This window comes from Neophocaena asiaeorientalis, unplaced genomic scaffold (genome assembly GCF_003031525.2).
Source record: "Neophocaena asiaeorientalis asiaeorientalis breed wild unplaced genomic scaffold, Neophocaena_asiaeorientalis_V1.1 scaffold218, whole genome shotgun sequence".
NCBI classification, from domain to species: Eukaryota; Metazoa; Chordata; class Mammalia; order Artiodactyla; family Phocoenidae; genus Neophocaena; species Neophocaena asiaeorientalis.
This window is the reverse complement of record NW_020172818.1, coordinates 6,001,434-6,015,473: the sequence shown is the minus strand read 5'-3', so window position 1 is coordinate 6,015,473 and position 14,040 is coordinate 6,001,434. Positions and strand designations below refer to the sequence as shown.

The 14,040-nt window shown below is 38.0% G+C and overlaps 1 protein-coding gene across 1 annotated transcript in view; it reads left to right on the top strand.

Annotated features, from left to right (window-relative positions):
- Positions 1-13,589, top strand: part of CC2D2A (coiled-coil and C2 domain containing 2A) — a 129,281-nt gene extending 115,692 nt beyond the window's left edge. Inside the window, exons 30-36 of the mRNA XM_024741837.1 lie at positions 336-425; positions 2,076-2,189; positions 4,770-4,904; positions 9,498-9,620; positions 10,871-10,929; positions 11,754-11,931; positions 13,193-13,589. Coding sequence (XP_024597605.1) covers positions 336-425; positions 2,076-2,189; positions 4,770-4,904; positions 9,498-9,620; positions 10,871-10,929; positions 11,754-11,931; positions 13,193-13,381 — 888 coding nt within the window. The 3' untranslated portion in view covers positions 13,382-13,589. The remainder of the gene's footprint in view (positions 1-335; positions 426-2,075; positions 2,190-4,769; positions 4,905-9,497; positions 9,621-10,870; positions 10,930-11,753; positions 11,932-13,192) is intronic.
- Positions 13,590-14,040: the final 451 nt, after the last annotated feature.

Sequence of the window (14,040 nt, the reverse complement as noted above, 5' to 3'; positions counted from 1 at the left end):
GTGGAGGTGGTGGTGGTGCAGGTGGTGGTTGCGGTGGGGGGGGTGGGGGGGGGGGGGGCGGGCACAGGAAGAAGATGAGAGCATTTCAAAGAGACCCAAGAGCCATTTTCTTCATCTGTAAAAGATGGATAATAACAATAATCTTCCTCAGGATGTTTGGAGAGGATTAAATGAGATAATATTAACACAACACTTAGTAAGCACTTGTGAGCATTCGTTTCATTTTGTTCACATAAATGTTTGTGATATATGAAACTTTCTTCCAAGAAATGAGATAGACGATCCAGCTTTCTATTTTATTAGAAAAATGATTACAGCTAATTTTGTTTAAACAGGAACTGGTGGCTCGATATGTGTCTTTGATTCCTTTCTTGCCTGACACTGTTTCATTTGCTGGTATCTGTGACCTGTGGAGCACATCTGATGTAAGTAGTTCTCCCTCACAGACTTACTAGTTTGAGCTGATTTCATGGAACATTAGTAAATGGCTTGCATAATTTTAAATTGCAACACCCATTAGTTATTATAAAAATCTACACAGCCATCTGTTTAGCAGGATGAGCTAAATTCTGAGGTACTTTTTTCTTCCTGGTTCAACTTGCCCAAAGTTCAGAAATTAAACAAAAAAATTAATTATTTGCGCACACACACACTCGCACCCACACACACAAAACCACTTCAGATGTCTTAATGCTAATTTATCCTCTCAATGTTACCTTAACATCCCAATTTTATTCATAAAATAATCAAAATCACATTCTCTATTACATTTGGAAATTGCATATTCCTTAATGCATGGGCTTTGGAAATTGCATATTCCTTAATTTATGGGCTTCTAAAGGCATGTCATTATCCAGTATGTATTTCTTGGTCACCTATCACATGTCAGACACTGTACTTAGTTCTGGCTATGAGCAAAATAAAATGGCCTCTGACCTCATGGAACTTACAATCAACGTACGCTACATAAACTTCCAAATGAGTCTTCAGTAGTATGAAACAAACATGTATTATCACTGGTATTCATTCTGCTTCTGGATCTCATGTTGTACTGTGTTTGCATAAAATTGAACTGTGGTATACAACTCCCTTTGAAGGATAGCTCTAAAAGGAAGAAGCTGAAGTACACTTAAAATTTCTTGCTCCCCAATATATTTTGGCAACATAATGTTCACAATTTTAAGAGATAAAATTTCCACAACCTCAAGATATCTGTAAGAAGATATACGAAGAATAGAATATAGTTCATGTGCTCTAGAGCCAGAATGGCTTTTCCACTTCCTAGGTATTGCCTCGTCTCCCTGTGCCTCCACTTCCTCATCTGTAAAATGAGAAGATGAGAGTATCGCCCTCAAAGGTTTGTTCCAGGATCAAATGAATTGATGCATGCAATGCGCTTAAACAGTGTGGTGGCCACAGTGGGAGGACAGGATGTGAACAGGCAGAGCACAGAGGACTTCTAGGGCAGTGAAAACACACTGCATGATACTGTAATGACAGACTTGTCAAAACCCACAGAACGTACAACACCAGGAGTGAACCCTATATATAAACTATGGACTTTGGGTGATCATGGTGCGTCAGGGTAGGTTTGTCAGTTGCAACCCACAGCGGCGCGCCTGGAGGGGGATGTTGATGGTGGAGGAGCCTGTACCTGTGGGGGGGCAAGAAAGTGTGGGGAATCTCTGTGCTTTCCTGCCAGCTTTGCTGTTAACCTAAAACTGCTCTAGAAAATAACGTCTTCACAAAGAAAGTCTTTCGTACACAGGGAGCTACCATATGTAAGTTCAAAATAAAACGTGGAACTTTGAAATTTGTCTCCCATACCTCACCCCATAATTGATTCTAGAAATCATGTCATCGATGTCAGAGAAAATACCATGTCCGACTAAAAGTGTTGCGGTATTTTTTATTTTAATGAATTAACAACACAGTACCAACATTTGGAAAAATCTTTTTAAAATAGATCTTATCCTTGAAGGTACTAATTTTAACAATGACTTTTTAAAATCCTATACAGCCAATCTAGAATGAAGCGGCCATAATTTTTTGTTTTTGTTTTTAATTTTGGTCAGCAATTTCTTGATCTCCTGGCAGGAGACGAAGAAGAGCATGCAGTATTACTATGCAATTACTTCCTCTCCCTGGGTAAGAAGGCCTGGCTGGTGATGGGCAATGCTATTCCTGAGGTAAGACCACATAGGTTGGCTCTAACAAAGTGTCCTTGGCTAACATGGATGGCTGTGTTATGTTCCAAATCATGGACAGGACTTATTTTCATAACAATTCTTTGAGTTGCAAGGAAAGTAGCCCAGAGATTCCACAAGAGGAAGAGAGAACCAGCGATAAAACATGAAGTGGTTTTCAGGGTACTCGGGCCCTGCACAATGCTTCAGGGTGTTTTTGGCAAATCGGAGCCCTTTACCACCCATAGTCCCCTCCTAGCTCTGTCCCTTTAGCAAGAGCCCCCTCCCGCCCATGCTACTAAGAATTCTGATTCCCTTAGTGATCTAGTGTTATTCATGCCAAGGATCGAAGGGGATCTGAAGAAGTGCGGCAAGGACAGAGAGTCTTTCACGCCTGCTTCATCCACAGGCATCTGCTATTAACCCGGCAGGCAAAGGGCAACAAGGCAGATAACCACAGGAACAAAGAAAAGAATGTCCACAGCTATATTTTGGTATCACCATTGTTATTTTTATTAGACTGGAGATAGCGACTACAAAAATTTGTTTCCCCAGCCCACTGCAAATATCCCGAAATTTGGGGCACGTTTTGGGGGTAATTTTGGGTACAAACTTAGAAAAGTCATATGGACTGAAACAGCTTATCCAAAGAGTGTTTCAAAAAGAAGGGCTCTAGGAATCCTTAGGAATTAGACAGCACAGGTTGCTACTAGACAGGCAGTATCATATCTGAATCCTAATTCATGCTCCATCATTATCTCCCAGATAGCCTGTACAAGGAACAGAATAATGGGCTAGGAAGTCACAAGGCCTGCCTGGGTTCAAGGTTATGCCCACTCCTCATGAGCTGTGTGACTTTAAGCAAGTCACTTCACAACTCTGAGCCTTATAATGAAAGTGGGAGAGTAAGTTTTGCCCTGCCTTCCCCAGAAGCCTATAGTGAGCATCAAATGAAATCATACATGAGAAATAAATGAATGAATAAATGTTCATTGTAAAAAGAGAATCTAATAATACATAAGTATTCTGAATTAAAAGTTAAAGTCCTTCTTCAGGCTCTAACTCCCAATCCCACCCCTCCTTGGGTGTACTCACTGTCAAGAGTTTAGTAAGTATCCTCTCAAATTATCTTCTATTCATTTACATAATTATAAATGTATATCAAATATTAATTACTGTATTAGAAATAGAAGTAGTATTCAGATATAATCAGCCTTCTAAATACTTAAAAGGCAATCTTAACTGATTCTAAAAAGAAAATGCAGTGACTACTTATTTCCATCAATAATCCTTCTTCAGCCAATCATAAGATATCTTGTCATTTGCAATAACATGGATAGACCTAGAGGGTATTATGCTAAGTGAAGTAAGTCAGAGAAAGGCAAATACTGTATGTGGAATCTAAAAAAGCAAAACAAATGAACAAACATAATGAAACAAACAGTCATAAAGGGCTTCCCTAGTGGCACAGTGGTTAAGAATCCACCAGCCAATGCAGGGGACATGCGTTCAAGCCCTGGTCCAGGAAGATCCCACAAGCCACGGAGCAACTAAGCCCGTGTGCCACAACTACTGAGCCTGTGCTCTAGAGCCCACGACCCACAACTACTGAAGCCCGCATGCCTAGAGCCTGTGCTCCACAACAAGAGAAGCCACTGCAGTGAGTAGCCGCGGCTCGCTGCAACTAGAGAAAACCTGTGCACTTAAAATAAATGTTACAGGTATGAAATATACAGTGTGGGGAATATAGTCAGTAATTATGTAATATCCTTGTATGGTGACAGATGATAACTAGACTTTTCATGATGATCAGTTTGAAATGTATAGACATTATCAAATAACTATGTTGTGTACCAGAAACTAACATAGTGTTGTAGGTCAATTATACTTCAAAAACAAATTCATACAAAAGAGATCAGATTTGTGGCTATCAGAGGCAGGGGATAGGGGGAAGGGGAATTAGATAAGGTAGTCAAAAGGTACAAACCTCCAGTTATAAGATATATAAGTTCTAGGGATGCAATATACAACATAATAAAGATAATTAACACTGCTGTATGTTATAAATGAAAGTCGTTAAGAGAGTAATCCTAAGAATTCTCATCACAAGAAAAAAATTTTTTTTTCCTATTTCTTTTAACGTATCTGTATGAGATGATGGGTGTTCACTAAACCTACTGTGGTCATCATTTCATGATGTATGGAAGTCAAATCATTATGTTGTACACCTTAAACTTATACAGTGTTGTACATCAATTATATTTCAGTAAAACTGAAAAAAAAAACCCACAACATACCCCATTTAACTTAAAAAAAAAAAAAAGGATATGTCGGTTGAGTAACATGACCACTATTCCTATTTGGTCACTATATCACACTAGTTGCACATGCAAGAATTTTGCAAAAATAAACTTTTGATTTTATTAATTCAGCATAATCTAGAACTGCAAAATAATTTTCACCATTAGCCATGGGGTTTAGAAATTAGGGGTCCAACTAAAATAATGAACTGTCTATACAAACTACTGTTGACCCTAATAGCATAATTAATCGGAAACTGGTTTAATGGCTATTTTCCTTCAGGGTCCAACTGCCTATGTGCTAACTCGGGAGCAAAGTCACTATTTAATATGGAATCCCTGCAGTGGACATTGTTATGGACAATTTGATACATTCTGCCCCTTAAAAAGCGTGGGCTGTTTAATAGGTCCCGATAATGTAAGTATTACCATTTCCTCTTAAATGTGGTTGACTATTGCTTTTTTTAAATTGATCTACTGATTTTAATAATATTTTGTGTCAAAAAAATTTACATAAACATATATAATACCAATTAAAGAAACGCAGTGTCAAGCACAGTGGCAGAACTGTTCTAAATAAAAACTTCTGGTTGAATTAGTCACCTGATCTTCGAGAAGCAGAATGAGGTTAAAGAAAGAATTTAGGATTTAGATTCAGAGGACCTGAGTTTGTATTCTGGCTTGTCCTGTTTTCCCTTCCAAAGTAAGAGTTTACAATGCCGAACTCATAGTGTTTTGAGAACTAAATGAGCCAAATTTATCACCTGAAAAGACTGTCTTTCTTTTCTTCCTTTTCTTTTTCTAAGAGATTCCCAGGTACCATCAGGTGATTCTGCTTGCACCCAGTTTGGGAGGCCATTTAACTATGAAGGGTACTCTATAAGGCACTGGTTAAAAACATGAGTTATGGGATCACACTGCCTGAGTTTAAATTCTAACATCATCATTTACTAGTTATGTAAGCTTAGGAAAGTTTCTTAATCTTATACAGCATCAGTTTCTTCACTGGTAAAATGAAGGTATTTGTTAGTAATTACTTTACAGAGTAGTTGTGAGAAGTAAATGAGATAATCAATGCAAAGCAGCTAACATACAGTAGCAACCCTGTGTTGGCTACTGTGACTGTTTTTATAATCATTATCTACCTGAGTGTTCTCTGAACTTTATCCGTCAGAAAAGTCATTTGAGCATATATCCCCAATATATGTATTTTTATTTATAAATTATATATGTATTTACTTATGGATCAATATATTATTTATATTACACACAGAAGAAACTCTTAAAATGAAAAGAAATAATTAGAAGATCTAATATTTCTTCTATTATGTCTGTGATGTGCACCCTACCTTGAAGACCACTGGTCTATGGGTTACTACTATAATTAGAGATAACATATGCCAAGCACTCAGCAAAGTACCTGTCTTTCATAGGTATTCAGCAAATGGTAACTATTATTAATTACAAGTGTGAAAAGAGCAGTGTAGTGTACAATTTGCATGTTATTATTTTTAATTAAAAGCAGTATCATAATCATAAATGATCTGCTAAGCTCCATCTATTAATACATTAGAGAACCATCTTAAGGTCATATTAGTAATCAGGCAGAGTCAACAGGCATTGAAAAAACCTACAGAGAACTCCATTCTTTGTCAAAATTATTAGTTCTCAAAACAATTACTGTATGGTTGACTAATTCACATAAAGCCCAAGTTTTGGGGAGGAAGAAAGACCCCCTTTCCTCCTCTTCTAACAAGACAGGCAGCAGCGGCTCATGATGCCGGCCATCCCACGTGGCAGCTGCTCTGAACCTGCTCTAAGCCTCGGCCACCCTCAGGAGAGGACCTCAGGCTCGCTTTGCAGGCCTAGCACTCTGAAACCTCAACTGCCCCTGCTCTACCACACCACCTCTTTGGACTGTCAGCCTTTTTCCTCCTTCACTCCCCTGCCAAGAACTAAGTCTCCCCCTTCCACCCATGTTTGTGTTTCTACTCCTGTTCCAACACTTGGCTCCACTAACTGTCCCAACTTGGCCTCTATATGTTTTCTCTCTCCTTCTCCACCAATAGGCTCAGAAGTCCAACAATTCTAAAATATGCTTCTCCCAACCTGGCTACAGCCTAAACTACCATTGCCCCTCCTTCCTTTCCTTCCAAAATTCTTTAAATACTAATTATATGCCCTGCTTCCACTTCCTCAGTACACTCAGACTTTAACCGCCTATAATCTAGTCCTCTTCCCTGACCATTCTACAGAAATACCCTCTGAGAAGTACCATTGTCTTGCTCATGCATAAATAAATCCAATGGTTTACTCCACTCCCCACTCTCCTGTCCTTTTCTATGGCACGTGACACAACTAATCACCTCTTCATGGAAAAAAACACTTTCTCATCCTCGGTTTACTGATAAAGGACTGTTGATTTTCATTTCTCTGCAATAGTTCCCTAGGTTTCTTCCACTGGCTTTTCTTTCCACACCTTAAAAGTAGATTTTCCTGAAAATTCTACATTTAGATTTCTTGCAGAACCACACATTATTTATTATAGCTCTATCTAGTTTATCCTGGCAAAAAAAGTCATAATTCTGTCACTAGCCCCAGAATCTTTGGGTCCTGAATTTTCAGCTGTTTGCTAGACACCCAGATGCTTTACCAAAATCACAAACTCAGGCCATCCACAACTCGTATCATTTCTCCTTTATCTCTAAAAAGAGCTCCTCCTCCTGGCCTTCCTACTTCTGTGGATGTCAGTTACCCAGATTCAAACCCCAGAACTGTCCTTGATTTTCCCCCTCCCTCACTTCCTCCTACTTCAATCCTTTTGATACCAACTCATATAGATTCTACCTCTTCTGTTTCCAGGTCATATCATTATTGTTTCATCCTGCATTACTATAAGTAGCCAACTAAATAATTTGTCTCCAATTCAGTCCATTATTTGGTACACTGATACCTGTTACTGAATTTCAGCTTTCATCATTCAATGGCTCAAAAAGTACTGAGGGTACCTCACTGTATACAGATTTAAAAATAAATGTCTCACCTTGGATTTGAAAGCCCTATGTAACCTGACTTCTTTTTTTCCAGTGCTATTTCCCACTACTTTCTGCACATTCCCTACCCTACAGCCAAATTATAGTTCTTAAAGTAAACCTTGCCTTCTTTAAACGACTTGCCCCTACCCCCTGCTGTCTAATCTCAAAAGAGCAAGGAATATTCCTGTTAAAATAGAAGGAAATTATGTCACTCATCTGCATAAAACACTCCAGTGGCTTCCTGGCTCACTCAACAGTCAAAGCCTCAATCTTTAAAATGGCCCACAAGGCCTTCTATGATCTGACAGCTGCCCTGCCCCCATCATCTTCTGCTGATCTCTTTCTTGCTTTAATTTGCTCACTCCTCTGAAGTCACTTTGTCTTCTTTGCTGTCCCTCAGACACATCAGACACACCGTGCATCTGCTATTTCCTCTGCATAGATGACCCTTCCCCTGACCAGGTATCTTCATTAATTTCTCCCTCACTCCTTCATGCTCTTTCCAGTGAAAACGTCTCTGCCTACCCTAAAATTTCACCTCTTCCTGCATAGTTTTCTCCATAGCCCTTGTAAGGTTAGCTTTTGCCACAACAAAATACCAAAAACCCATCCCCAAAAGAAATGGCTTCAGACAATTATTCTCATGGATCTGAGTCAGCTGGGATGGTTCTGCTGACCTAGGCTGGGAGAGCCCTGCTTCATGCATTTTTATTCTGGGACTCAGGGCAATGACAATTGGCAGAGGCACAAGAGGGCAAGCAGGAACACACAGAGCTGCTTAAGCTTGGACACAGAAGTCACATAATGACACTGCTATCCCATTCTATTGACCAAAAGTCAAGAGGCAAGGAAATACATTTCTGCCCTTTTAGTGGGAGTAACTGCCAAGTAACAGGGCAAAGGCTGTGGGTATAGGAAGGGGTGAGGAACTGGGGCCAGGGATGCAATCTACCACGTCTTGTATCATCTGATATCCCATGTATTTGTTTGTTTGCACTGTCTTTTCCTTAGCTACTGCATGCTGGTAGAAACTATGTTTCATTCACAACTTTATCCACAGTGATTAGAACTGAGACTAAATATAAGGTACTTGATTATGTTGAATGGACAAATTCACCACTCAAGCACACAGTTACTCAATATGCCTACCACACGCCAACCAGGAGCTGTGCTGGATGCTAATGATACAATGGTGAATAAAGCACATGGCAAATGTCCTCAAGGCAACATCTAATAGTCTAGTGAGATAAACAACTATAAATAATGATAAATACTAACAACAGTAATAAAATAGCTAACAATTATTGAGTACTTACTATGTACCAGGCATTGTTCTAAGAGGTATAAACGTATCAACTCATTTAATGTTATCATCATCCTTATGAGGTTAAGTACGATCATCCCACTTTTATAGAGGAGGAAACTGAGGCATACGGTAATTAAACTGTCCAAAGTCACACAGTTAGTAAACGTTGGAGCCAGAATTCAAATGCAAGTGGTCTGGTTCCAGAATTAATATGCTACAGTGCCCCAATAAGACAGGGGCTATCTCAGAGGTTACAGAGTGCTGTGGAAGCAAAGAGATGACACCTACCACAATTAGGAGGCTGGGAAGAGCAAGGTTAGGAAAGGCTAGCCCGAGAAGGGAGTAGCCTTGTCTGTCTTCTTCCAAAAGATTCTAAGTGTCTTATCACCAGGAACTACCTTATTTCATCAACCTACAATTAATCGTAAGGTGCACCTCAACTGCAGGTATAAAAAATGTTAAAAAAAAAAAAAAAGGCTGGTGACAACTATACGATGCCACTGATCATAAAGTGCTTATCAGTCTTAAAAATCAAAATGACAAAAACATGTGCAAGCTACATGTTCCCTTTCTGTCTCTCTCTGCTGTCTCTCTTTATATAACATACATACACACATGTATACACATACATCTGCTACCATATATGCTAATGTAGTCTTGTCTTTTTTAGATTTGGTTTAATATTCAACAATATGATTCCCCATTAAGGATGAATTTTGATGTCACCAAGCCCAAGCTATGGAAATCTTTCTTTTCAAGAAGGCTTCCATATCCTGGCCTTTCCAGTGTTCAGGTATAATTTTTTTATTAACAATTAAATGTAGATATAGAAAGTGAGGAATGTGATATCGTTATATTGGGTAGCCAGATATATTTTGACCCTTAATTCCACTCCTAGATATTTAGTCTAGAATAATATGTCATTTTCAAAGTTAGTTAAGCCCAATAAGAAAGACCAACATATCATGAACCAGTACACAAATATGTGAAAGAGTAAGTTTTGATACAGAGTCCCATGACCCAAAAGAATACCACAAAATATATTTCATTTAATTTTTTCAATGCTGGTCTCAATTCACTAAATTAATTTCATCACTGCTATTGAAACCTGAAATCAAACTGCAGGGCATGATCCAGGAGGGGCTCATAACATTAATTTAGAGGGTCCTGGACAGTAATACATTATAAATAGTAAGCATGAGAACTGTTTACTAAAACTTTAAATGTGATAGCTATAGATATATAGATACTGTGTGTGTAATATAAAATGTAGTTTTTACTGTGGATCAAACCTTTCCAAAAGAAGTTTTAAGAAAAATCACCCTAGAGAAATTCTCCCATGTATACAAGGTAACATAACAATTTTCATAGGAGCACTGTTTGCAAAAGCCTAAAACTGGAACAACAGAAGAGATAAATTACGGTATATAGTAGAATATTTTATAGTAGTTACACAAATGAATTAATATTCACGAGTATTAGTAAGCACACTGAAAATATGTATCTGCTATTCTAAATATAATGTTAAGGGAGAAAAAATGGCATGTTTACGGTATAAAATTATTACATAAATTTCAAAAAACATGCAGTACAATATATTGTTTAGGGATACATACATCTGTAGTTAAGTCATAAACACATTTCACTAATTTGCCTATCTCCACTGACTATTATGTAAACACCATGAGAGCAGGGATTTAATCACAGCTCTGTCCCCTTCACTTGTGTAAGTAAGTGCCTGGCACACAGTAGGTATTCAGTATATGATGAATGAAAGAGTGCTAACAAACAAATTCAGATCATGGTTACTTCTGTGACAGAAAAGGGTGATAAAATTGAGAAAGAACCACAAAGCATTATAATTTGTGATGCTTTACTTAAAGTAGGTCTTGGGTATATTTGCATGTTACATTATCCTCGATGTCTAACTAACTGAATGTCTGAGAGTTCATAATTTAAAAAAAAATTTAGAAAAGGATGTATAGCTATTGAAATTAAATGTAACTGATTTCTAAAATTCCTGAACTATTTTTTCTTTTACAGCCAGAAGAGCTAATTTACCAGCGCACCGACAAAGTGGCTACAGCTGAACTACAAGACAGGTCACTTGATATCCATAAATGCATATGCAGTCTGTCACTAGGAGTGTTAATATCCAACTAAACAATTTTCCACCTGGATCAATGTAAAATAATTTGGGCAATTAAACTTTAATTCATGTTTATAGATGCAGAGTACAAATGTGATCTCTAAATCCCAAGGCTCAAAAGAAGGCTTTAGCATCAGCATGGTGTGAGACATACAGCAGTGAAATCCAGCAATGATAGGTAGTTCTCCAAAAACTTAACCTCAGATTTAGAGTTCAACGTCATGTTATTTATGGGTCTTGTTCAGACAATATCATAACCCTCAGCTTAAATATGCCTATTTTGTCCAATTAGTGCTTAAGTGAACTTCAGCTATTTTAAAAACCTAACACATGTACAAAGCTAGTAAGAGCCTATTTGAGCCCCAATAATACTTATAATGCTGTAAAATAGAACTTATTTCCCCAGTTTCACACGTGTGGAAACTGAGGCTCAGAGAGGTCCACATACTTGTCAAGTGTTAAAGGGGGCTTCTGAGCCCAGCCAGACCTTTCTAGTTTCAAAGCCTGTGTGCCCTTTCTACTGTCTCAAGCTGTGTGAAGAGCAGCATGTCAAGCTGCACAAGATTAAATGTGACCCTTTTTAAGGTATTATTACTAAAAAATACCAATTTACTCTCAACTGCAAATTTCAAATACAGCCTTATTTGGGATCCTAAGAACAACAAATTCCCCCCAAAAATCTTGTTTCTTCTAATAGTTTCAGAATACTATTTTTTATTTTTGTTTACAAGGGAAAAGTCAAGTCACCAAAAAATGGAACTTATCTTTTATAAACAGGATTGAAAAAATACTAAAAGAAAAAATCATGGACTGGAGGCCTCGCCATCTGACTCGGTGGAATAGATACTGTACCTCTACTCTGCGTCACTTCTTGCCTCTATTAGAAAGAAATCATGGAGAAGATGTGGAAGACGACCACAGAGCAGAACTGCTGAAACAGCTAGGAGACTACAGGGTAAGTAGTTCATTTCAAATTGGAAATTGCTCGGTACTATGGGTTTTTGGAATCAAAATGCCTAAATTACTCCCCAAAGTACACAGATGAAGCAGCACAGACTAAAAAATGTGATTAGAAGTTCAAATCTCAAGAATGAACCTACCATTAAAGAGCAAAATGCCTCTATAAAACCAAAACACCACCTTTTTTTGTAGGAGGGTCCTATGAAAAATAATATCTTTTATAAAATTGCAAGAGCATTAAATAAAATGAAAATATCTAGCTAAATCATGTTAGACTCAACTGAGCATACAGATGAAACCAACCATTCTTGGTCAGATTTTTTTTAAAAGGATATTTTATACTAATTGCTTTTCATTGCTAAGAAAAATTCTCATTAATAGGCTTTCTCTACTGCCTGTCAGTAGTGCTGTGTGTTCACATCCTTTATCTGGATCCTAAAACCTAGAAAGTAGTCTCAAACTAAAACAGTAAGCCTCATTGGCTAAACAGTATGAAATCAAGTTGTACATTTAATTCTACTCACGGACTAAAAATTACCTTTACCTTATAAGGCTCATTTTTCAGCTGGGATGTTTTCAATTCAAGTAACAGAAAACTTACTTCAAACAAGCTTGAACATTAACAACTTATGGGCTTATTTAGGTAAAAGTTAGGGGTGAGTAGCTATCAGGGCTATACCACATGTCTGCAAGTCTTCCCACTCTGCCCTCCTCCATGTGGTGGCATCACCCACAGGATGGCTTTTCTTGTGGTAGCAAATGGCTGGAATAGTTCCCAGCAGGATGCACATCTGCACACATATTGCTCTGAGCAGGACAGAGCATCTGCGTGCCACTATCCCTTTCAAGTTTCCTAGATTATACATTCTTTTCTGTAGATCAACACTGAGGCCAAGGGGATAGAAGGTATTAACTTAACCTAGGTCCCTGGAATTGCACGGGTTTCTATGCAAACTTGGGGCTATTAGGAAGAAAGAAGGAAACAGTGGAGAGTAGCTGGGTGACTAACAGGTGTCTTAAACACCAAGTCAGTATGTTAGCAACTAAAACAAAAATCAACATTTAGCCTCTCTCCATTTTCTATATTGCTAATATATAGCTGGACAGAAAAACAAAACTAAATAAATGACTTTAAGATCCAAAAGGAAGAATTCCTATTACGAATATTAAGAACTGTACATACTTACTTAGGGAAAAAATACAGTGAAAACTTCACGTTCACTAATGACTAAAAATTTTGTTTTGCTTTCCTTCAGTTCTCTGGATTTCCCCTTCACATGCCATACTCTGAAGTGAAGCCTTTAATTGAAGCTGTGTATAGCACTGGAGTACATAATACTGATGCGCCTAATGTTGAATTTGCTTTAGCTGTATATATCCACCCATATCCCAAAAATGTTTTGTCTGTTTGGATCTATGTTGCCTCCCTTATACGCAACAGATAATTTTTTCATTGTATGTTTTATATCATGTAAAAATGATAATTAAGATATGAGAATATTTTTAAGTGCTCTTGATCAAAGGGAAGAAAATACTTACAAATAATGAAATAAAATTATCATTATTTTCAAAATATGCAAAATAAGTTTTTATTTAGTAGTCTGCCTTGTCTCTGCCACTTTGACCCTAAATTCAACTGTGACAACTCAAGAGTTCCCACTTACCCTATGAGCTTTATTCCTCTATGCTTTTGTACCTGCTCACCTCCTATCTAGAATGCTCTTCTTCTTTGCCAGTAAGACATCCCATGCTCTTAGACTGGAAGAATATTGTTAAAATGGCCGTACTACCCAAAGCAATCTATGGATTTAATGTGATCCCTATCAAATTACCCATGACATTTTTCATAGAACTAGAACAAATAATCCTAAAATTTATATGGAACCACAAAAGATCCAGAATTGCCAAAGCAATCCTGAGGAAACTGAACAAAGCAGGAGGTGTAATCCTCCCAGACTTCAGAAAATACTACAAAGCTACAGTAATCAAAACAGCATGGGAGGGGCTTCCCGGGTGGCGCAGTGGTTGAAGGCCCCCCTGCCAATGCAGGGGATATGGGTTCGTGCCCCGGTCCGGGAAGATCTCACATGCCACGGAGCGGCTA